At 61.7% G+C, this 24,669-nt stretch overlaps 1 protein-coding gene across 1 annotated transcript; it reads right to left on the reverse strand.

Annotated features, from left to right (window-relative positions):
* Positions 1 to 8,845: 8,845 nt before the first annotated feature.
* MMP9 (matrix metallopeptidase 9) lies at positions 8,846 to 17,269 on the reverse strand. Its single transcript, XM_073308875.2, has 13 exons — positions 17,018 to 17,269; positions 15,991 to 16,226; positions 15,246 to 15,394; positions 14,806 to 14,934; positions 14,533 to 14,706; positions 14,207 to 14,380; positions 13,344 to 13,517; positions 12,365 to 12,520; positions 11,580 to 11,802; positions 11,159 to 11,298; positions 10,490 to 10,640; positions 10,128 to 10,231; positions 8,846 to 9,870 (listed from the first exon to the last, which is right to left on the reverse strand). The coding sequence occupies exons 1-13, from the start codon at positions 17,159 to 17,161 to the stop codon at positions 9,764 to 9,766; spliced, it is 2,061 nt and encodes a 686-aa protein (XP_073164976.1). The 5' UTR covers positions 17,162 to 17,269; the 3' UTR covers positions 8,846 to 9,763.
* Positions 17,270 to 24,669: the final 7,400 nt, after the last annotated feature.

Consider the following 24,669-nt stretch of genomic DNA (forward strand, 5'->3'; position numbering starts at 1 on the left):
CCAGCCTTTGTCCAGTTTCCAGGCAAAGGTGTCACCTGGGCCCAACCCTCTCCCAGCTCAGGTGACAGGCTCAGGTCTCCTCACTCCAGTGGATTCACCCCCTGCTCTCCCACCCCCCATGCAGACAGTCCCAGCAGAACTAGACGCCATTCCCCGGTCAGTCCGCCCCCCTCCCTGCTGCGTCCCATCTCTCCCCCCTTCGAGACTGAACTGAGTGGGGTCACTCTGACCAGTGACCTGGGGAAGTTCGGGGCCCCCTCTCCAGGACAGCACATCCGCTATCATGTTGACACTTCCCTTCACGTGGACCACGTCCATGTCGTAATCCTGCAGGAGCAGACTCCACCTCAGGAGTTTGGCGTTGGCTCCTTTCATCTGGTGCAGCCAGGTCAGCGGAGAGTGGTCGGTGTACACGGTGAAGTGTCGCCCGAAGAGATAGGGCTCCAGTATTCTTGAGGGCCCACACCATGGCCAGGCACTCCCTTCTCGATGGCCGCGTAGTGTTGCTCCCGGGGTAGCAACTTCTTGCTCAGGTACACGATGGGGTGTCTCCTCCCCTTTTCATCCTCCTGCATTAACACCACCCCCAGTCCCGTGTCTGAGGCGTCGGTGAACACCATAAAGGGCTTGTCAAAGTCTGGGTTTGCCAGAACTGGACCACTGCCCAGAGCCTCCTTCAGCACCCGGAAAGCCTCCTGGCACTGCTCGGTCCAGACCACCTTTTCTGGCTTCCCCTTGCATAGCTCAGTGATGGGGGTGGCTATGGCGCTAAAGCGGGGCACAAATCTTCGGTAGTATCCTGCCAACCCAATAAAGGCTTGGACCTGCTTTTTGATGTGGGGAGCAGGCCAGTCTCTGATCACCTCCACCTTGGCTTGTTCCGGCTTTAGGCGGCCGCTCCCCACCTGATGGCCCAGGTAAGATACTTCAGCCATCCCCACCTTGCACTTCTCCGCTTTTACAGTCAGCCCAGCCCCCTGGAGTCGGTCCAGCACTTGTCTAACCTGGGACACATGGTCCTCCCAGGTCTGGCTAAAGACACAGATGTCATCAATATACGCCACGGAAAAACTCTCCATCCCCCTCAGGAGCTGGTCCACCAGGCGTTGGAAGGTGGCCGGCACTCCCTTGAGGCCGAAAGGCAGGGTCAGGAACTCATAGAGCCCCAGAAGGGTGATAAAGGCCGATTTCAGCCGGGCATCTGCATCCAGCGGCACTTGCCAGTAGCCCTTTGTAAGGTCCATGGTGGAAAGGTACCGAGCTCCTCCCAGCTTGTCTAGGAGCTCGTCAGGCCTGGGCATGGAGTAGGCATCAGATACACTGATGGCATTGAGCTTCCGATAGTCCACACAGAACCGCACTGACCCGTCCTTTCTGGGGACCAGCACCACCAGCGAGGCCCAAGGGCTGGCAGATGGCTGGATCACCCCCAAAGCCAGCATGTCCCAGACCTCTCTTTCCAGGTCCTGAGCAATTTTCCCTGTGACTCGGAAGGGGGAGCATCTTATCGGTAGGTGCGACCCTGTCTGCACCGGGTGGACAGTCAGATTAGTGCATCCAGGCTGGTTGGAAAACAGCTGTCGGTACGGATGCAGCACCCCCCTGACCTCAGCTTGCTGGGCAGGGGTTAGCTGATCCGAGAGGGGAATTGTTTCCAGGGGGGAAACAGCTCTGGTCCCAGGGAATAGGTCTACTAAAGGGTCATCTCCCTGCTCCTCCCAATGTCCACACACGGCCAACACCACATTCCCCCTGGCATAATATGGCTTCGTCATATTCACATGGCACACCCGGCGGTGGTGCGCCCGGTTCGACAGCTCCACCACATAGTTTACCTCGTTTAGCTGCTTGACAACCTTGAAAGGGCCCTCCCAGGTGGCCTATAGTTTGTTCTTTCTCACGGGGATGAGAACTATCACCGGATCCCCGGTGGCGTAGGCGCGGGCCCGCGCCGTGTGGTCATACCAGACCTTCTGCTTCTTCTGGGCTCTGGCCAGATTCTCCCTGGCCAGGCCCATGAGTTCAGCCAGTCTCTCTTGGAAGATCAGGACATACTCCACCACTGACTCTCCACCGGGAGTGGCCTTCCCCTCCCACTCGTCTCTCATCAGGTCCAGGGGGCCCCTCACCCTCCTTCCATATAACAGTTCGAAAGGCGAAAATCCGGTCGACTCCTGGGGCACCTCCCTGTACGCGAACAGCAGGTGAGGTAAGTACTTGTCCCAATCCTGTGGGTGCTGGTTCATAAAGGTTCTCAGCATCATCTTTAGCGTCCCGTTAAACCTCTCCACCAGCCCGTTGGACTGGGGGTGATAAGCTGAGGCCCAGTCGTGCCGGACCCCACATTTCTCCCACAAACACCGGAGCAGGGCCAACATGAAGACTCTTGGTCTGTCAAGACTTCCTTGGGGAACCCCACTCGGCTGAAAATGGTCAGGAGCGCATCGGCCACGGTGTCGGCTTCAATGGAAGCTAAGGGCACTGCCTCGGGGTAGCGGGTGGCAAAATCTACCACCACCAGAATGTATTTCTTCCCCGACCGGGTCGTCCTGCTGAGAGGCCCCACGATGTCCATGGCCACCTTCTGGAAAGGCTCCTCTATGATGGGCAAAGGTCTCAAAGCCGCTTTCCCCTTGTCCCTGGCCTTCCCCACCCTCTGACAGGGGTCACAGGATCGGCAATACTGCCGGACCATGGTAAAGACCCCAGGCCAGTAAAAGTTCTGTAGCAACCTCTGCCGGGTGCGCCGGATTCCCTGGTGCCCTGCGAGGGGGATGTCACGGGCCAGGTACAGGAGCTTGCGGCGATACTTCTGGGGGACCACCAGCTGCCTCCTGATCCCACAGGACTGTACTTCCCTTGTGGGAGCCCATTCTCGGTACAGGAACCCCTTCTCCCACAGGAACCTCTCCTGGCAGCCTCTCCTCATGGTCCGTCCCACCCTGAGGTCGGCCAGGTCCCTGAGCTTCCGCAAGGAGGGATCTTTCCTCAACTCGGCCTGGAACTCAGCGGCTGGGGCAGGGACGGGGCCCGGTTCCCCCTCAGTGACCAGGTCTGAGGCCTCAGCCTCGCTGAGCCGTGCCCCTCGGCCCTCCCTCCCCACCAGGGTAGGGTCCTGCCCCTCCAGTGTGGTACCCTCCCCGAGGTCAGGGTGCAGTGCCCCTCGCCAGCTCTGGCTACAGATCACAACCAGGGTGGTCTGGGGGTTGCTTGGCCAGTCCTCCAGGTCCCCTCCCATTAACACCTCAGTGGGCAAATGGTGGTGCACGCCCATGTCCTTGGGGCCCTTCTTGGCCCCCCATTTCAGGTGTACCCTTGCCACAGGCACCTTGAATGGGGTCCCGTCCACCCCTGTCAGGGTCAGGTAGGTGTTGGGCACCACCCGATCTGGGGCCACCACCTCAGGCCAGGCCAGCGTCACCTCCGCGCCCGTATCCCAGTATCCATTGACCTTCCTCCCATCCACCTCCAGGGGAACAAGGCACTCTCTCCGGAGGGACAGCCCCGCGCCCACCCTGTAAACCGAGCACCCTGAGTCCAGAGCATCCAGCACTCTGGCGGAGCTGGCCTGGAGCCCTCCCCCCTCCTGAGCAGTTGTTAAGCTGTCAGCCCCCCTTGCCTAGGCCATCTGCCCCTCATCCGGCTGGGTCCCTACCCAGTTAACCCTGGGAAGGTTCAGTCTGCTCAGTCTGTCCCTGAGCTTGGGGCACTGGGTCCGTGTGTGGCCTCTCTGGCCACAGTGATAGCAGCCATTGGTCCCCTTGAGCCGGTTGGTTGGCCCTGACACTGGATGTTCTTCTTGGGAAGGGGTTCTCCATATTCCCCCTTTGGGAGGTCCCAGGGTGACTCTCTCTCTGCATCAGGGCGGGCCTGTTCCTTTGGGACTCCTCCCTACCACCCCCTGTCCGGTTCTTCACAAACTCATCGGCCAGCCACCTTGCGTGTCGTGGGTTCTCTGGCTTTTTGTCCATCAACCATAGCCTCATGTTGGATGGGCACTGCTCATACAGTGGCTCTAGTATGATCAGTTTAACCAGGTTTTCCTTCGTCTGGGCCCCCTCTGCCCACTTGGTGGCATATCCCTCCATGCGGATGGCTAGTTGCAGATATGAGGCCTCAGGGCTTTTACACTGACTCCAGAACCCTTCCCAATACATCTCAGGAGTCAGCCCAAACTCGCGGAGCAGGGCCTTTTTGAATAGTTCGTAGTCCCCTTTCTCCACCTCTTCCAGTCAGCGGTTCAATGCCATGGCTTTGGGATCCAGTAAGGGGGTGAGAAACCGGAGCCTGTCCGCAGGATCAACCTGGTGCAGCTCGCAGGCTGTCTCAAAGGCATCCAGGAAGTCATCCAAGTCCTCCCCCTCCTTACGCTGGACCAGGATGCACTTGTCAAAGCTCCTTGCAGTCCCGGGTCCCCCATCACTCACAGCAGCCAGGGGCTAACTGCTCCTCAGCCTGGCCAATTCCAGCTCATACTGCTTCTGTTTCTCCTTCTCCTGAAGCTCATGCTGACACTGCTTTTCCCACTCTTCCCGCTCCTCCTGCGGTTCCAGCTGCCTGAACTCCAACTCTCTCAGTTTTAGCTCCTTCTCCCAGTGCAGCCAGAGATGGGGAGCTCTTCCAGGAGGATCCCCTGCTGGACACGGGGGTCACGGGGCCCTCTGTATTCGCTGGGCTCCTCCCAGCCCTTCCCCTAGGCATAGGTCAGAGGGGTCTCGGGAAGCCCTCAGCAGCCGCCTGTTCGCTCCCCACTGGAACAGACACTGGTGCCTGTGCTGGATCTGCCAGGCGGCTTCCCTCAGAGACAGGGATCCGTTCGTTCCAGCGATCTCCCTCCTCCAGCTGGGCAACCAGCTGTTCTTTGGTGAGTCTCTCAATGCGCAGCCCCCTCTGCCTGCACAGCTCCACCAGGTCACTCTTAAGGCACTTCGCATACATCTCCTTCCTGGCCACTCACAGGCCTGTGTGCTCGCTGCTCCCCACAGGTTCCAGGGAGAACCCCTAGGGTGCCAGCCCTTCTCGAGGAAGTGCCATCCATGGGGTGCAGTAAATCCCACGGCTACCATCTGTTGTCACAGAGTGGGGGGGAGTCCAGACCCTGCACCCTCACTTCCTGTGATTCACTGTGACTCTCAGCCAGCCAGTAACACAGAAGGTTTATTAGAGGACAGGAACACAGTTCCAAGCAGGGCTTGCAGGTCCAACCCCTCAGCCAGGTCCCTCTGGGGGGCAAGAAGCTTAGACCCCAGACTTGGGGTTTCCTGCGTCTTCCCAGCCAGCCCCAAACTGAAAACTCCCCTCCTCCAGTCTCACTCCTCCTCCCCTCGGCTCCTCCTCCAGCCTTTGTCCAGTTTCCAGGCAAAGGTGTCACCTGGGTCCAGCCCTCTCCCAGCTCAGGTGACAGGCTCAGATCTCCTCACTCCAGTGAAGTCACCCCCTGCTCTCCCACTCCCCATGCAGACAGTCCCAGCAGAACTAGACATTCCCAGGTCAATCTGCCCCACTCCCTACTGCATCACAGAACTACCCAAGAGGCAACCATGACCTCCCTCACTCCCCCCAACACCTACCTCCAGGAGCTGCCTCAGGCTTGGGGCAACACCTTCCACCACTGTCCAGACACTGGCCCCCAGGACTCCCCTGACACTCTAGTAACACTCCTGCTTTAAAGAGACTCCACAAAACAATGGGGCCTTAGGTCCTGAGACCAAAGCTGGGACCACTGGCTTCCTGTTGAGGGTGACTGCATTCCCCACCAACTCAGCCCCCTGGCTGCTCACTCTGGACTCCCACTCAGAGCCCTGTGGCCCTGGAGCAAAATTTACCCGGCTCCAGAGGGTGCAAATCCAGAGGGACATGCGGCTGGGGCAGCGTTGGACATCTGGCCATGCCACTCTGACACGTATGCAAATCACATCAGCCCTCAACTTTCCTCTATCACCCGCAGGGGGAGCCAGAGAACACCATATGCAAATAAGCCTGGTAGCCCCTAGCAGCACAGCCTTAATTCCCCTGCTTCACCTCTAGAGGGCACCGATGAGCCGGCATCCTGGCAGGCCGGGTGGTGCTGGTCCGTGCACTGCCAGAACAGAACATGTGCACAGACGCACGTGTGAACACACCGTACAGGTGTATTGGCGTGCAATATACACGGCCCGGCCATGTGCAACCCTGTGTGATACTCACTGCGTGTGCAACACACCAGGGCTTGCGCCTGGCCCCAGACACCTTGTGTGAGAGACTTGGCCAAATCCCAGCAAGGCCTGTACACAATGGGAGCCTCTGCCCCGCCCAGCCTGCTGGTCTGCAGCCAGTCCCCACTGTGACCCAGACGCCCCGTGCTGGCAGCAGACGGGGGGCTCCGCAGTTACGCATCTAGGTGCAGGGCGTTGCCTAGACAGGCCCAGACATGCCTGTTTCCCCTCTGCGCTCCAGCTTCGCCATATGGCGCCAAGGGGCCATGCGGGGCCTCAGCTGAAAGCGACAGCTCGCTGGCTGTCTGGTTCGTGCTGGCTGGATATGTGGGAAATATTGAATCTGTAACTCGTAGACAGCTGTGGCCAAAGCTGCGGGGGGTGACGCTGGTCCCTGGGGTGGCTCTCAGAGCTCCCCGCAGCATGAGCCCGTGAGAACGACCACCCCAGCTCAGCCACGTGGGGACAGTCAGACTCCAGACCAGAGAACTTTGCTCAGCTCCAAGGACTCACTCCGGGAGCCTAAGGGCTGGGGTGCAGATTGGCAGCCAGCAGAAGGAAGGAGTGGGGCTTGCGGAGTCCGGAGCAAGGCACTGGTGGGCGAGTTCCCCGGTGGGCGTGGACGCTATCACTGTGAGCAGGTGATAGCGATTCACCCTGTGCCCCTTGGGTAACCCTGAATGTGTCACCCCCAGCCAAGGCGAGGCATCTGCAGATGGCTCGGGGGCTCAGGCCTGCTAGAACTTTGAAACACTCCATGCCAATTTCCTGTGCAGTTCGGGGGGGGGGGGGGGGGCTGAGATCCATGTGGCTGGGATCCTGGCCCTGCACCAGGGCAGGCCACTGCAAGGAGACAGGGAGCAGGTGGGGTCAGGCAATGTGACATTATGGGTGTATTATAATATCTCATTGAAAGGTGACAGGGCCAGAAGGAGTTAATTAACTCCCAGACTGACCTGACCCGGAGATGAACTTTAAAGACTGGGTAGGAAGAGATGGAAATGGAGAGAGCTGTGAAATGCAGCTGGCATTGTTAGAGAGAGAAGGGGAGTTGTGTGCTCAGGTCTTGTGATGTCAGCAAAGGAGTCTTGTCTATGGCTGTAGCTTTGATTCAAAGATCAAAAGAGGAATATTAACATTTAGGAAGACACTGGAGTGAAATAGTGTTATTGTCTGTATGTCTCTTTGAAGGTTGTGGTAACCTGTATCTGAACTGTTGAAAGGATAAATTACCCTTTGCTAATTGCCATGATGTATGGGAGAAGGAAAGTTAAGCTTATTGTTTTCTCAGGCCAAAAGGCTGCAGGAAATGTATAAAGACCTTGGGACATGATCCCTCTTCATCTCAGATCTGCTTTGGGTTTCAAGAGGGGGAAACCCTGAGCCCTAAGGATTGAGATCCCCAGTCACTGACTGGAGTCACCCTGAACATGGACATTAGATGATAACCTATGGACTGGTTTCAGAGTAACAGCCGTGTTAGTCTGTATTCGCAAAAAGAAAAGGAGGACTTGTGGCACCTTAGAGACTAACCAATTTATCTGAGCATAAGCTTTCGTGAGCTACAGCTCACTTCATCGGATGCACCTATGAAACCTATGAACTGTTTCTAAAAGGACTTTTGGCAGCTACAAGCTCAGCTCTGCTCTGTATCTGAACCTCAAGAATTGAACTCAAGTCTGTCTGTATATTGATCTTTTAACCAATTCTCTCTCTTTGCTTTTTTAATAAATTTTAGTTTAGTTAATAAGAATTGGCTATAAGCGTGTATTTTAGGTAAGATCTAAGTCAGGGGTCGGCAACTTATGGCACTCTGCTGCCTGCCGGGTCCCAGCCGCCAGCCCTGCTCAGCCTGCTGCCGAACCCAGGCCAGGACCCCAGCATGCAGCAACGTGCCATTCAAAATCCTGCCCCCCCATGAAGAAGCTTGCTGGGTTCCTGTCCCTCTTCCTCCCTGCCGCCCATCAGCTGATGGCCCTTGTGTGGGAGGAGGAGAAGCAGAGCTGCAGCTCTCGCTGCTCTGGGGAGGAGGCGGAGAAGAGGTGGGGACAGGGCCTTGGGGAAGGGGGTGGAATCAGGGCAGGAGGCGTTCGAGGAGCATGGTGGGCGGGTAGGCGGGAGAGGGCTGGCGTCAGGCTGGTGCTGGGAGGGCGGCACACTGCTGATGCTGGGCAGAGCCCCTCTGAGCTGGGACTGGATGCCCAGCAGAACTGAACTGTTCCTGAAATGATAGGGCAGAAATGGGCGGGGAACAACCCTCAACAGCCCATGAGAAAACAAACCCTGGTGATTTGGGGTGATCTGATTTTTAGGCCGATTGCTGGAGCTTTTGGAGTCTCTCCTGAGCTGGGGATGCTTGGGGTGGCCATGCTGCAGCCCCCACCATGGCCCCCCACCCCTATCTCTAGGCCACCCCCATCCACCTCCCCACAGCAACACTCCACCTTCAGTTGCGGTGCAGCCCCCACCGACACTCCCTGCACCCCCCAAGGGGGACCACAGTGCCGGAAAGGAGAGGCCTGGAAGCCCCGGCCCCAGGACACGAGAGATACTCTCCCAGCCCCCACCCCACTCAGACAGCCTTTCCCGGTGCTTGCCCCCAGCCAGCTCTGGGTGGATGGATGGACAGACATAGCAGCACCCACACACTGTTTTTCTCCAGGATTCTCTTTATTAAAAATGTGCAAGGTACAAAAATGGCAGCAGGAGAGAGAGCGAGGGCCACGCCCAGCACTCCCTGTGCCCACTGAGGCCAATGGCACCTGCCAGGTCCCCAGTGCATGGGCACCAGCTCCTGAGCAAACCCAGACAGACAGACACAGACTTATCAACTTCTGAAAAAGACAAAGTTGCTTACAAATCTCTAAGCAGTTTGCACCAGGCAAACCAATCCATACAGCACATGCAGGTGGGGGGCTGCCACCTGCAGAGACCCGGGCCAGGGACGAGAGCCTTTAGCTAACACGTCCTGTTCCCCACCCCACCCCACCCAGATTCAGCTGACGCTGAGGAATCAGAATATTACAGCTCCCAGAGGCTGTCGCCTCTAGATCTCATTTGGACCATCCCAGCTGGGTGTGATTTTGTTTCGTTGGAGCTGCTGCCCAGAGTCTCTGGAAAGCAGGGCCTGTCCCTCCCTGGACCCGCCTGGGGCTGGAAGGCAGGCCCTGGGCAGAGATTCCATGTGCCAACTCTTCCACCTCCCCTGCCAGCCTGGGGCTGCCGCATGGAACGAAACAACAAAAACCAAGAGTCTGCAGGAATGTACAAGCCGCTGGTGGGGAGAGGCGCTGGCCTGCGCCGGGCCAGTTCTGGTCCAGGGATGTACAAGCCGCTGGTGGGGAGAGGCGCTGGCCTGCGCCGGGCCGGCTCTGGTGCAGGAATGTACAAGCCGCTGGCGGGGAGAGGCGCTGGCCTGCGCCGGGCCGGCTCTGGTGCAGGAATGTACAAGCCGCTGGCGGGGAGAGGCGCTGGCCTGCGCCGGGCCGGCTCTGGTGCAGGAATGTACAAGCCGCTGGCGGGGAGAGGCGCTGGTTGACTCTGGTGCAGGTGAAGCTGCCTGGGCCCTACTACTCTGGGCAGTTCAGGATGTCATATTTCACGTAGCCCACTTGCTCCACCTGGTAGCGTGGGGTCATTCGCCAGTAGAAACGGTCCTGGCAGAAGTGGTACTTTCCTGGGCCGGGGAGGAATCCAGAGGGAAGGGGTTAGCATGAAGGAGGAGCTGTGGGACCTGCCTATTCCCAGGCTCCGGGGAAGCCATGCGCAGCCCCTGCTGCCCAGCCAGGCTGAGCACTCTGCCCGGGTACAGGGGCAGTGCCAAGGAGCCATGGAGAACTCCCGCTCCCAGCTCCGCAGAGCCAGGGCCCCACGCTCAGGTCCATCGTGGCCCAGAGAGAGGCCCCGCATCCCAGAGCCCAGAACCCTTCTCACCTTGGTAGAGGAAGACATTGTGGGCATTGAGGGGCACGCCGGCGAAGGTGTCATCAGTGAGACGTGGGTAGCCCTTATCCACCTTCTGGACTTTCACGTCCAGCCTGTGGGGAGAAGAGCAGCGCTGGATCAGGCACCCACAGACCCAGACATGGGGCCCTGCCCACGTGGGCCTCTGTCACAGGGGCAGGAAACGAGCTAATTCCCTGAACCCGATTGCCGCCCCCGTCCCCGTCAGCTAAGCATCAACTTCAACCCGTGCCCAGCCCCCGTCCCCATTGGCCCAGCATCCACCCTGCCCTGGTCGCCACCCTTGTCCCGGTCGGCCAACCCCGGCCTCACGCTCCGGGGCACGCCCTCACCTCCAGTACTTCTCCCCGCTGAAGAGCAGCACCTTGCCGCGTCCCCGCTGCAGGGCCCCCGAGATCCGCTCTGCCTCCTTGCCGATGCCCAGCTTCTCGATCCCGCGGGGGCCCACCACGCTGCTGCCCGTGTACACCCAGAAACGCCGACCTGCCACAGTGACACGGTGCTAGCACGACAGCCCCAGCCGCAGGAGGACGTGCGCCCACGCAGCCCACGGCAGGGCGCCCGCCCACACAGGGGCACCGCGGTCCAGCAAGCCCCCCGCAGGAGCAGAGTGGCAGGGCACGGAGCTGCAGCCCTGGCTAGGGAAGGACCAGTCCCTCAGCCGGTCACTACGAGACTGGCCACTGGGCCCCTCACCCAGCTCCAGGGCGCCCAGGGCTCTAATGACCAGCTCGGCCCCGTCCCATGCTGCTTGGTGGCCCCCAGAGAGAGGCGCTAGGACGGACTTTGGCACGGGTGGCCCACCCCATGCAGCAGCCAGCCCCGAGTGGCCCCCAGGCTTGTGGCAGGGCAGCGTGAACGTGGGGAAGCTGGGACAAGAACCCAGCACCAGTGCAGCAGAAGCCAGGCCTGGCCCCCAGTGAGGGACACCCAGGGCACCAGGGAGTGGGTCTCTATGGGGCCGGGAGATCCTGGCAAGCTGGGCAGGTCCCAATCCTCACCCGAGAAGAAGAAGAGCTTCTTGGTGAGCACGTCCTGGAAGGCAGCGTCGATGGGGGCCGGAAGGGCTGGCCAGGTGGCCTTGATCCGGAATGGGCCCTGAATCGCCCTCTTCCGGGACATGGAGCTTTTCCAGTAATTCCTGAGGGTGCAAGATCCCAGCGTCATGGGGGGTGAACCCCAGGGTCCCTCCGCCCCCCAGAAACCCCTGTCAAGCTTGGCCCTGCTGCAGCAGACTTGGGGGTCACACTCTAGGGGCGAGGGGGCCCCACCAGCTCCCTTCATCAGCAGAGGGCTGGGAGCGGCTCCGCTGGGAGCAGGGGCGACTCCAGGATTAAATTCCCATGTAGATACCAAGGTCTGGGCTCCCCTCATCCCTGTGCCCCCCACCCCCACTGGGCACAGGGTGCAGGGCTCACTCACCCGCTCTTGAAGAAATGCAGCTCCCCATTGATCTTGGTGATGGCGTCGAAGGAATTCACTTTGCAGGCATCGTTGCTGGGGTCCACAGGGCTGGGCTCAGTTGGCAAGGGGGAGTCGTCAGGCTCGGCCGTGGTTGTGGTATCCTCGGCTTGTGTGGTTGCCTGGTCAGGGATGTCTGGCGCCTGCGTCGTTGGTGCTGGGGGCTTGGGACCAGAGCCACGGCCTGGGAGACGGGAAGCAACATGAGGCCAAAGCCGCAGGAGAAGGGCCCGTCTGCTGGCGGGCGATACAAGGGCCCCAGCAGGGCAGACCGGCGCAGCTGGGACAGGTGCACGCAGGTTGTGAGCCAGAGGCCCCGGCCCCTGGTGCCACCACGTGGGTCACGCTGCCAGCGCTCTGGGCTTGGAACAAGCCTATCTGGAGCAGTGGGGAGCTTGACGGGCTCTCATTGTGTGCCCTGGCACTCAATTCCTGCAGTTGGCGCCACCCTGGACAGGGAAGCGCCGGGGGAGATTTCAGAGACCCAGGCACGGCTCTCGAGCATGGGCTGCAGCCCGCCATGCATCCACACTCCCCTCTCGCCCGACAGGGAGGCATCCCTGCTACGCTGGCATGCAGCAGTCAGGGTTGCCATAGAAACTGGCATCTCCATGGACACTGATGGAAACGCTGAGCCAGTGACATGTTCAAGTCGGGGCCATTTCTCTTTCCAGGATCCACGCCGTGGCCCTGCCCTGCCCTGCCCCCCACCCCTGCCTGTGCCCGGGCTCAGGGCAGCTGCTCACCGTAGAGGAATTGGATGCCGCTGACATCGTCTGGGTGCAGGTGGAAGTCCTTGATGTAGCTGTACATGGGGTACATCAAGGCCTCGCGGACACTCGAGTGGTCCAGGCCCAGAGAATGGCCGAACTCATGGGCAGCAACCAGGAAGAGGCTGTAACCTGAAACCCCAGAACAGCTGTCAGGGCCCAGGCAGAGCGCCCGGCCCCGGGGGTCTGACGCCCACCCCCGCAGCCGCCGGCCACCCGCACTGGCCCCTGGGGGTCCGATACCGCCCCCCGCCAGCCCCGCCCGACCCTGGGGGTCCGATGCCCCCCCCCAGCCAGCCCCGCCCGACCCTGGGGGTCCGATGCCGCCCCCCGCCAGCCCCGCCCGACCCTGGGGGTCCGATGCCGCCCCCCGCCAGCCCCGCCCGACCCTGGGGGTCCGATGCCGCCCCCCGCCAGCCCCGCCCGACCCTGGGGGTCCGATACCGCCCCCCGCCAGCCCCGCCCGACCCTGGGGGTCCGATACCGCCCCCCGCCAGCCCCGCCCGACCCTGGGGGTCCGATACCGCCCCCCGCCAGCCCCGCCCGACCCTGGGGGTCCGATACCGCCCCCCCAGCCAGCCCCGCCTAGCCCTGGGGGTCCGATACCGCCCCCCGCCAGTCCCGCCCGACCCTGGGGGTCTGATGCCCCCCCCCCAGCCAGCCCCGCCTAGCCCTGGGGGTCCAATACCGCCCCCCGCCAGTCCCGCCCGACCCTGGGGGTCTGATGCCCCCCCCAGCCAGTCCCGCCCGACCCTGGGGGTCTGATGCTCCCCCCCCCCAGCCAGCCCTACATTGCAGTCCAGAGAGCCCTGACCAGCCGCCTGCCGCAAGCACATGCCCCAGGGGGCTGAGGTGCAGCAGCAGTAGGTGGGCTGGGGCCAGGGTCCGTGGCTGCTTGCTAGGAAGGGCCCAGCGCGGGGCAGGGGGTGGCCAGGGGCACAGGGAGCGGCTGTACCTTGGTCGGGACAGAAGCCCCACTTGTAGTCGGTGTCGTAGTTGCTCGTGGTGGAGCACCAGAGCTTCCCGTCCTGCCGCCCCTCGCTGGTGCACGCACTGTAGGCCTGGCCCAGGAACGTGAACGGGAACACGCATGGGTCACCCTGCGAGTTCCCGCCAATCACAGCTGTGTCTGCAGCACAAAACCAGCCGGGTGAGCAAGATTCCAGCCCCCTGGCGGGGGGGCAGCACCCCTAGGCTGCTTGGGCCCCTCTGAACAAGGAGACATCCGCTGGGGCAGCTGCCACTGCAAACACAGACTCTCTGGGGGCCCCCAAAGTGCAGGGGACACAGATATGGGGAGGGCAGCAGGGGCCGGGCTTCTGAGGAGTCTGATGCCAGCCCAGCTCAGGCACCGGCCCCACCTCAGGCCCAAATGGTCCTGGGCAAAGAGGCCAACCCCAGCAAGTGCCAAGGTGCACGCGCCAGGCGTGAGTGCGCTGCGGGCTCCCAAATTCAGCCCCCTCTCAGGCTCTCTCTGCAACTGGCCAGGGCTGCGAGCAGCCAGGGCAGAGGATGCCGGGGATTCGTTCCCACGGAGCCAGCTGGGGCTGCACGCTGGGCAGGAGTGCTGACAGCCCAAAGCAGAGGGTGGGGCAGGGCCCAGATAAGCAGCAGAGCCATCCAGGTTCCAGTGCTGGACGGGGCCCCTGGGGCAGATGGGGACTGCGCCCCGCTGCAGCCCCCCCGGGGTGCCCAAGGGGAGAGACTCCTGCAGAGCGCAGCAGGGCCGTGGGAGGTGCTGTGCCGTAAGGGGCCACCCCATCAGCTGACCCGGCTGTTGCCTGAACAGTCCCACCCTGCACCCCAGGAGCCCAGTACCTCTGCTGGGGCAGAACCCGTATTTCTGGTCCTGGTCGAAGCTGCCGGTGGTGGCGCACCAGCGGTAGCCGTCAGAGCGCCCAGCGGTGGTGCAGGCATCATAGGACTTCCCCTCGAAAACGAAGGGGAAGACGCACTTGGCCCCGTCGCTGTTGCCGTCGTAGGTGTAGAGAACTACCCGAGGGAAACAGAGAGTGCTGGAACGTCTCCGCCAGGCAGCGGCCTCCGGACTCACAGCAACCCCCCCGCAGTGCCGGGGAACCTGCCGCCTGCCCGCGATACCCTCCCTGCCCGGGGCCCCGCCCCAGGGCTGCCCCGATACTCACGCTCGCTGGGGCAGAAGCCGTAGACCTTGTCCCTGTCGTAGTTGGGGGTGGTGGCGCACCAGGGCAGCCCGTCGGAGCGCCCCTCCGAGGTGCAGGTGGAGTAGGACTGTCCTTCGAAGGTGAAGGGGAAGTGGCAGGCGGCCCCGTTGGCGTTCCCGTAGCTGGTTTTTACCACTGGTGGGGAGAGAGGAGGGGTGTGGTCAGGGTCTGCTGCCAGTGCCAGCAGCAGGGCGGGTTCCCCAGCCAGGCAGCGGCCCTGGAGTCTGACCTCACCTATCCCTGTTCCCAGCGTCCAGAACTCGTCATCGTCAAAGTGGGCATCTCCCTGAACCCCTTTGCCAGGGGGGAAAGCGTGGGCCAGAAGTCCGTCCTTCCCGTCAAACGGATACCCGTCACCGTGCTCTGGAGACAGAACCCCACAGTCAGCCACATGCCTGGCTCCTGAAAGTCCCCTCTGCCCAGAGAGAGCAGGGCAGAGAGGGGAGATGGCCGAAGCCCCCCATACAGACCCCCCCACGCGTACCAGGCCACGCTCGCGCACCCCGGCAGGCACACGCACCCAGCAAACACCCATGCTACCAGGGGCTGACAGGAGGTGTAAATGAGCAAGTATAACCCAGGAAACCTCCCCCTGTGCCTGCCCTTGGCCCCCTCACAAGCCCTGCTGCGGCACCCCTGGTACCCCACCCACCTGCCCTGACAGAGGGGCTCACCCTGGACGCCAAACTGGATCATGATGTCAGCCTCGCCGCTCTGCAGCCGGGTGAAGGTGAGCGGGGTCACGTCACTCCACACCTTGAAGGCTCGCGCAAAGGCATCATCTATCACAGAGGCGTCCAGGTCTGGGGAGTAGTTTAGTACCCTGCGGAGCGGGGTGGGGATGAGCAGCACAGGGTCAGACCACAGGGCTCAGGTGCACCAGGGTAACCCCCCAGCCACATCTAACCATGGACTAACCGGAGACACCCGAGACACCCAGGGGATGTGCTGCACTCTCACGACTCAAACCAAGGCCTCAGGTGCTCCAGCCCCACACGGTGGCTAGCAGAGCCCCGTTGTGCCATGGCACGGAGCCGCAGCATAGACTCATGGAATCGCAGGGGTGGAAGGGACCTCAGGAGGTCATCGAGTCCAACCCCCTGCTCAAAGCAGGACCAACCCCCAGCTAACTCCCCGCCCCTCATGAGAGCAGGCTCACGGTGCAGCACCCCCATCAATGATCAGCACCCCTCTGGGCTGGGCCTCCCTAGGCCAGGGTGACTGCCGGGGACCTCAGCCCAAGCCGGCTGGAGGACATTAGTCAGAGCTGGGCTCCTGGCAGGGCTGCAGCTGTAAATCAGGCCTGCATGGCCTTGGGCCAAGGCTCTCCCTCCCTGCCCCCAGGTGCAATCTCCTGTCTGTGGGGCATCACTGGTATTTTGAAGTCCAGGTGTGGCCTGGGGGGCGGGAGGGGCTCACCGGTAAGTGAGGTCATTGTGATCCCACTTGAGGTCTCCTTCGAAGGTGAGGAAGCTGCCCACATCGGGGACACCGCATCGAGGTGCCCGCATGGCATCCAACGTGTTGGCATCCAGCTCCCCTGTCTCCTCCAGCCCCAGCTGCTTCTGCATCCTCCTGAGCGCCTTGCCCAGGGACACCTGCCTGCTGCGGGTCTGCCCCTCTGCCTCCACATAGCCGAAGCGCAGCAGGTAGCTCTAAGAAAGGAGAGACGGTCAGAGGGGCGAGCAACGCCGGGCAGGATGGGCAGTGCCTGCTGCTGTCACGGAGTGTGGGGGAGTCCAGGCCCTGCACCCCTCTTCCTAGGATTCACTGAGACTCTCAGCCACCCAGTAAAACAGAAGGTTTATTGGACAACAGGAACACAGTCCAAAACAGAGCTTGTGGGTACAACCAGGACCCCTCAGTCAAGTCCTTCTGGGGGAGCAGGGAGCTTAGACCCCAGCCCTGGGGTTCCCTGCGTTCCTCCACCCAGCCCCAAACTGAAACTAAACCCCCCCAGCAGGTTCCCTGCTGCAGCCTCTGTTCACATTCCTCCGCAGAGGTGTTACCTCCCCCTCCCGCTCCTGGCTCAGGTGACAGGCTCTCACGTCTCCCATCCCCAGGGCACATTCCCAGGTCAACACTCCCCCCTCCCTGCTGCCTCACATCATCACAGCTGCCAGGACAGGACCAGCTGGGTGACCCAGAGGGAAAGTGACCCATCCCACTCCCATTCCCAAGGAGACTCCCAGCTTTCCCCAGCCCTGCATCCAGGACACTCCCTGCCCCTCATGAGAGCAGGCTCATGGTGCGCCCTCCAACCTGCGCTCTTCCATCCCTCCTTTGCCATGGATCAGGGGAAACAGACAAGGCCCTCGAGCGGTCACTGGGCTCAACTTGGCAGGGGACCCACGAGCCCACTGTCCTAACAGCCGACCGGCTGCACGGGCACCCCAGGGATGCCCTACTGGGGGTCCCAGCCCTTACAGGCGAGCCAAGTACTCACTTCTGCAAGCTGTAGATCCGTCACATTACTGACCAGCTCCCCGGGGAAAGAGATCACAGCCTGGGGCTTGGAGTGGAGTGGTGCAGCCCAGCAGCTCAGGGCCAGGAGCCCCATGGCTAGCGGGGCCAGGAGAGTGAGCCCCATGGTGAGGCAGTGGGCTGAAGTTCCCTTGCTGGCTGGCTGGCTGGCTCTGAGTGCCGGGCTGCCCTGCTGCTCTGTGCAGTGCAGAGCTGCCAGCTCCTATTTATGCTGTGCAGGGGGAGTGAGTCACTCAGCCCCTCTCCCAGCTGAGGTGACTAACGGCACACTCAGGCCCTTGGGGCTTTGCTCAGCCCTTTAACTATTTCAACACCTTGTTTACCAAAACACAGGGCCCCCGCAGGAAGCAGGACATCCTGTGAGGCAAGAGCAGCGGGGGAGGGGTTGGACAGGCCCCTCCGTGCCAATGCCGTGCCTGGGACGTGCCCAGCTGGCACTCCGGAAAGCAGCACACAGGCCCCAGCAGAGGGGCCTCCTCCCCAGGCTTCAGCACTGGGTTGCTCACGGCCTGGGAAAGTCGCAAACTTTTGCTGCCCGAACCTGGTTCTCCCACATGGGTTTGGGGCAACAGCTCCTCCCCCAAGCCCTGTACGAATTCGGGGCTGGACTGGGGCCAGGTGTCTGTTCCTTGGCCCAGCTCGCAGGGGTAATTCTGCTCAGTGGAGTAAACAAGCAGAGAAGCAGACCCAGGAGATGGTGCCCGATGGGAGAGGGGTGGGGTGCACGGTCAGGTGGAGCAATGTGCCCAGGGTGCTTTGTGGTACAGGGAAGGGAGCTGCCCACACGTGCACGGCACTGGTGCAGAGCCACCAGGGCACAGCTCCCACAGTCCTTTGCAACCGACCTCCTTGGGGCCCCTGAAGAAAATCACAAGCTCCAAGGCCCATGGGTCAGGCCAGGCATCCTGTGTCACCAGCACTGGGCAGTCCCGGGGTGCTCTGCAGGAGTCTCACCTCGCCCCGTGCAGGGCCAGGCTGACCGGGGCCCTGGGGGACAGGGCAGCGATTACCCTCCCCCCAGCCAGGGCCAGCGCCAGCCCCTTTCCTTGCAGGTCACTTTTCCCCACGTGTCGTTTCCTCGGCCCAGGTTCAGGCAGGCTCCAGCCCCAGCGACTCACCCTCCCGGCACAGAGCCACAGATCAGCCCAGCATGTGGCCCACCCTCTGCCGTGGCGCAAGGCTCCGTGGGCCTTTCCCACAGGTAACAACCGATCCCCCCAGCCCCACGACCTGCCCTGTTGGCACACACAGGGCTCTGGCTGCATGGCACGGCACAGCTCTCCCTCCGCCCTGGCCAAGGTGGCAGAAGCCTCGCCCGCGTGGCACTGTTTAGACTTGGTGGGAACCCGCGTGACGGAGGGGAAAGCGAACAGGGCAAAGGAAGGAGGGGAAGGAAGTGGCCAAGAGGCAGCTCAGGCCCTGCTGACCAGGACTTTGAAGCATCTGAGTGGCCAGGCTGGACCAGCCCAGGGACTTTCCCGTCTGCTGCCCTGTCACCAAGAGGGGCCAGTGGCAGCTGCCTGTGAGGCCGGCACAAAGCCCGTGGCTGGGGCAGCTTCCTCCAGTCTGTCAGCTGCGGTGAGGGTCCCTTGCTCCCTCCTGCCTTGAAAGTGGGAGCCTACACCCCACCTGCCAGCCCTGTGCCCCTGGAGCTGGCCCTGCCCTAAGCTGAAGACTCCCAGCTGGATCACTCTTCGCACAGGAAAGTCTCTGCAGGCCCCATCCTCCTCCTCAGTCCTGAGTCGGGTGGGGTGCGGCCCGGCTGCAGCCTGAAGGATTTTCCTGCCTTTCCCCTAGGAGCCCTGGGGGGAGCCGAGCTGTGTCCACAGCCCCGCATCTTGGCTGATGGATTTGAACCTCACCCCTCAAGGTCCAGTCGCTTACACCTGTACCGGGCCCTGGCTGGCACGGGGCACTGCCAGGGGGCTAGAGGATGGGGAGGAACAGGTCCAAGAGCTCATTACTCGCCAGCTGGCTTCACCCCTCGCCAGCCATGCACAGGCCCTGGGGAACTATCCCCTCTCCCCTTTAGGGGCCGGGGGGACCATTGGCAGCAGGTGTCCGCACCCCTGCAAGCCAAGGAGCCCATCCTTGTGTGCCGATGAGCCAGGATCGCAGTGGGAGTCGGGGCTCCTAGGCAGCTGAGAGCCCTGGCAGCAGTGGGATGATGGCAGAGAGCAGGCCAGGGCCGGCTGCACCTGGCAAGGAACCCTCCTCCCCCTCCAAACACAGCGTGGGAAGCCAGGGATGAGAAATGGGGCCAGTTGCTTCATCTCACACCACAGCCTGCAAGAGTGACGGGGAGGAAGTTACTAACCGAATGAAGAAAACCCTTCCTCCTTGAATCACCGCTCTGCACACATGCTAAGCTCATTCCATGGGAGCCCCCCGCCGGAGAGGGAGCCCCCCGCCCCAGGAATCCCCTGCCCAGCACTAAGCACCATGCACCTACCGACCCCCAGGTGCTCTGCAAGGCAACGGTGGAGATACTCCATGCCGCAGGCGCTACTCCCAACCTGGGGCACCTACAAACTCCACAGCTTGGGGAGCAGCTGGGGGCAGGGCAGCAGGCTTGGGGGGCTGCTCCAAGGCTCCATCTGCAGCCGCAGGCCGTGGGCATCTCAGTGCGTCAGGCCAGGGGCGCTGGAACAATTTGTACAGTGCGGGGGCTGAGAGCCATTGAACCAAACTGGAAACCGTGTGTGTGATGGGAACCACTTCCAGCCAGGGGGTGCAGCAGCCCCCCAGCATCCCTAGTTCCAGCACCTATGCATCAGGCCCAGCACCGGCTCCCTGGGCTCGAAGGCAGGGGCAGCAGAAGGGGGATTATTTCCCTTCCCTTGCTCGCCCTCTGTGCTGGGAACCCGCCTTCCCAGGACACAGAGCCCAGATGGCAAACGGGCTATAAGGGGGGAGCCAAATTCCACCCTGAGATGCGCCCGCTGCTGACACTTCGGCCCCTGGCTGGTTCGGTGGGCACCAGGCTGCAGAATCCGGCACACTGCCGGCCAGGGTGATGCCCACCCCAAGTCCTTACACGAGGTGCTGGACCCTGCAGGCCAGCCCCAGGCCAGCAAGGATGGCAAAGCCTCTTGAGAAAAAAGTTTCAAGACTTGGCCCAAACAACCCAGGAATCTGCCCAGGGTGGTTCCATGGCTGGGCTATGCAGGCTGGGCCATATGAGCACAAGGGTCCCCCCAGGCTTTGGGTCTATGAAACCACAGGGAGGCTCCTCTCCCGTGGGAACGTGCCCGTCCGCAGCGGCCGCCCACGCTCCAGCGATGTAAAACTCCCAGCAGAGCCACCCCAGCTCCTAGATAGACCTTTGGTCTGACCCAGTATGGCTTAGCCCTTCTCCCAGAGCCCCAGCCCGTCTCCTGCCTGGACTCACCTCTGGCCTGGGGGGAATGCCACCCCCCTGCCCTCAGACCCCTGCGATTCTAGCTGGATCCAGGATTCTCCTCCCCGTCCTGCCCTGGCCTGCTGGGAACCTCGCTGAGAGCGGACAAATGCCTGCTGCTGGACCCTCAGTAGCTGAATTGCTCCCTCACATTTGTGCAACCTGGGGACCCTTGGCTGGGCAGAGCCACCAGGGTGCCCAGGGTGGTATTTGAAGGACGCGCTGGGGTGGGGCGCGGGCTCTTCCAAACGCACGAAGGCAGGTGCAGCCCATGACCAGCCCCTGTGCACGTGAGCAATGTCCAGCCTACGCTCGCCTCTGGCCGGGGCAGTCTGACCCCGCTGGCACAGACCCTGGCTCTGCAGGCCTCCCCACGCTGGGCGGGGGTTCTGCCACCGGGGTCCGGCTGGCCCCGTGAGAGCGGGTCAAACACCGAGAGTCGGGAAGATCCTGGACACCAATACACAAAGCAGCTGGCACAGAGCCCGGGGCTCCCAGGATCCTCCCCGGGCCAGCCGCTCCCACTGACTCACAGCCAGGCTAAAACAGCTGCTGCTGGCATCAGCACCTGGGGATTTTCGGGTGACTGCTTGGAGCCAAACAAGGAGAAGAGGCCAGGGCAGAGCATGGGTAGGGAAATTTCACCCCCTCTGTCTGGAGCTAGTGAGCCTCCATGGAGGGCACCGGGGGAATTCCAGCACTAGCCCGGGGGCACCTCCCGTCTGGCACACACCCCAGCCAGCGCGCAGGCCCAGCAAGCGAGGCCGCTGCCTCCAGGCCAGGCCCAGGTTCCAGCTCTGCCGTGGATTCGGTGGGGCTGCTGCATACCCCCAAACCAACATAGCAACTGCCTCTGCGCAGGGGAGTCCCAGGCCAGCCTCAGGGCCAGAGCCTGGGAAGTGATCAAGATAAACAGGCAAATGAGTGCCAGAGAAGCGGAGCTGGCCCGGAGGGAAGGGGGTGCAGGCAGGCGTTTCAGAGAGGGGGGCTGTAACTTGCCCGTCACTCACATACAGCCCTGCGCTTCAGAGCAGGAGCCGTCCCCCATGTACCTGCACCTCGGGGCCACAGCTCCAGAAGGGTCTAGGGAGAAAAGCACCTGCACAAAGGAAGGTGAGGAGAGCACTGCAGAGCCAGCCAGGGACCAGAGGGCTGAATGCGGGGTGGGGAGAATCGCTGTTTCATCCCAAGAGCACCAGGGGCAGGAGAGAGGGAGGAGGGACCCTGCAAGCCCCTGCGCAGACCTGCTCTGTCCTGGCGTTTGCAGTAGCCCAGAAGCTTCCCAAGGCCCAACCACCAGAAAAGCAGCGCGGCTCCCCTTCCTGCAGTGCGTCAGCCCAGAGTCTGGCTCTCACCAGCCGAAAGGGGAAGAAGCCACCGTCAGCTGCCCACCAGCCTCTTACTCACAGCCAGGTCTTCCTGCCAGACACACATGTTGGGGAAGCCCCCTTCCACCAGCCATGTGAGGGCCCCTGCTGCAGGAGGCTTCCTGCCCGCTGCTGCAGACGCCCAGCTAGTGCCGATGGCTGGCTCCTGCAGAGGGTAGCATCTCAGGAACCCCCTTATCTTACACACGAATGCTGAGTGAGCACCCCCAACCCCCCAGAGGTGCAGGGTCCTACCCCAGGGCAACTGGCCGGGAGCCTCCTGTGAGAGGGGTGTGACGAAGTGGGACTGTTCTTAATGTTTCCTCTGAATAGTGTGGGGGTGCCTCAGTTTCCTCTAGGCAGTTCTTAAGTATCTAGGTGGTGGGGTAAGGGTGTATGATCATTGCAGAGCCCTAGAGGGCCGGTGTGTGCAGGAGTCTGGACACAGAGAATGGCCGACACCCTGTTTCCTGGCCACTGATGGCCTGGGCCCTTCCCCCCCTGCAAGGTGAGAGCTAAAGGGTTGGAGAACAAAGGAATCAGGTGACCACCTGGCCCGGGAAAGGAACAAAGCCCAGAGGAGGAGGGGCTGGAGGGAGTTTCAGTTTGGGGCTGGCTGGGACATGGAGTGAAGTGCAGACGTGGTTGTCTGGCTCACTGCCCCCCAGAATGGACCCAGCTGAGGGGTCCCGTTCTCTGCACCTGCAAGCTCTGTTTTAGACCATGTTCCTGTCGTCTAATAAACCTTCTGTTTTACTGGCTGGCTGAGAGTCCCGTCTGACTGCGAAGTTGGGGTGCAGGACCCTCTGGCTTCCCCAGGAGCCCCACCTGAGTGGACTCACTGGGGGGAAGCGCACGGAGGGGCAGAGGATGCTGAATGCTCCGAGGTCAGACCCAGGAAGGTGGAAGCTGTGTGAGCTGTGTGTCCTGCAGACAGGCTGCTCACAGAAAGGCGACTACCCCAGAGTCCTGACTGGCTTCATGGGGAGCAGTTCCAGAGCATCGCCCAGGGACTCCGTGACAAGGGGAGCTACAGGGATATCCTTCCACCATGGCCAACCCCAGCATGCACAGACCAGAGGCAGCACCCCCCCGCCCGAGATTCTTAACAAGGAAGAACTGGAGGGGTGGGGTGAGCTGCGTTCTGCTCTCTGAGCTGCATGGGTCACGTTCTCCAGCTTCTCTCCAGCACCAGGAGGGCTCGAGACTCTTTTAAAAGTGGTGTCACGATCCATTCTAGGAGGAGCCCTTCAGTGGGCCAGACCCCTCATCTTGCGAGCCCCCCTGCGCGCTCCATCAGCCAGTCCCACTGAGACAGATCCTGAGGGAGACGCGTACGGACGTCCCTCGCCCAGCATGGGCAGTGACGCTCACACAGCGCTGTCCCACAGTCGGGTTTATTCGCTAGCGGGGACATGGCCCAGGCAGGCCTTAGGGTAGCACAGAGAACTGAAGGGTAAAGCACAGTCCAGTCTGGTTAGCTCAGCGCCCAGCCAAGCTGTAGGGACCCCTTGGTTCAAGCTCCATCTCTCCATCTGTCCACCTCCTTGGTCAGAATCCGGTGGGCCCGCTCGGCTGCTTCAGAGCCCACACGTAACCTCCCCCTTGTTCTCCAGCTAGGGAAATGCTGCTTGGCTTCCTGCCGAGAGGTGGGGCCATCCATGGTCCTTGGGTGCCAGGTGTCAATGACCAGCAATTGGATCTGCCATTGTGTTCTCAAGAGCTCCATTGATATGAGACCTAAGACCCAGACAGCCGGGCGCCATTCACACCTGTGTCTTAGCCCACCCTGAGAGCAAAGAGTCCCTTTCAACCCACTAGGAAACAATGCAGCACATGAGGAAACCGGGGCACACACAATATTACAAAAAATCCCTACTTTGTCACAAAGGGATGTCACGGACTCACAGGTCGTGCCCACTCTTGGCCCCGTGTGGTCCCTGGGGGGAACCCGATGTGACGAAGCGGGACTGTTCTTAATGATTCCTCTGAATATTGTGGGAGTGCCTCAGTTTTCCCTATGCAATTCTTAAGTATCTAGCTGGTGGGGTAAGGGTGTATGATCGTTGCAGAGCCCTAGAGGGCAGGTGTGTGCAGGGGTCTGGACACAGAGAATGGCCGACACCCTGTTTCCTGGCAACTGATGGCCTGGCCCTTCCCCCCTGCAAAGTGAGAGCTAAAGGGTTGGAGAACAAAGGAATCCGGTGACCTCCTGGCCCGGGACAGGGACAAAGCCCAGAAGAGAAAGGGCTGGGGCAGACGGCGTTGTCTGGCTCACTGCCCCCCAAAATGGACCCAGCTGAGGGGTCCTGTTCTCTGCACCTACAAGCTCTGTGTTAGACCATGTTCCTGTCATCTAATAAACTTCTGTTTTACTGGCTGGCTGAGAGTCACATCGGACTGCGGAGTTGGGGGGCAGGACCCTCTGCCTTCCCCAAGACCCCGCCTGGGCAGACTCGCTTTGGGAAGTGCACAGAGGGGCAGAGGATGCTGAATGCTCCAAGGTCAGACCCAGGAAGGTGGAAGCTGTGTGAGCTGTGTGTCCTGCAGACAGGCTGCTCCCAGAAAGGAGACTTCCCCAGAGTCCTGACTGGCTTCATGGGGAGCAGTTCCAGAGCATCACCCGGTGACACTGTGACATCCCCTTCAGTGAAACAGCCCTTCTTGGGGGTCCACTCTCTCTCCGGGTTAAGCCCCTCCACCTCCTGGAGCCGCCCCTCTCCGAGACTTAGCATGCCTGTTTCTCGCCATCGGCCCCCTCAGGGAGTCCCCTTGCTCTGGACCCCTGGGGCCTCCACTCCCAGAGGGAATAATGCACCCCGGTTTTCTAGACCAGGGTGACACTCA

The sequence above is a fragment of the Lepidochelys kempii genome, chromosome 13 (genome assembly GCF_965140285.1).
Source record: "Lepidochelys kempii isolate rLepKem1 chromosome 13, rLepKem1.hap1, whole genome shotgun sequence".
Taxonomy (NCBI): Eukaryota; Metazoa; Chordata; order Testudines; family Cheloniidae; genus Lepidochelys; species Lepidochelys kempii.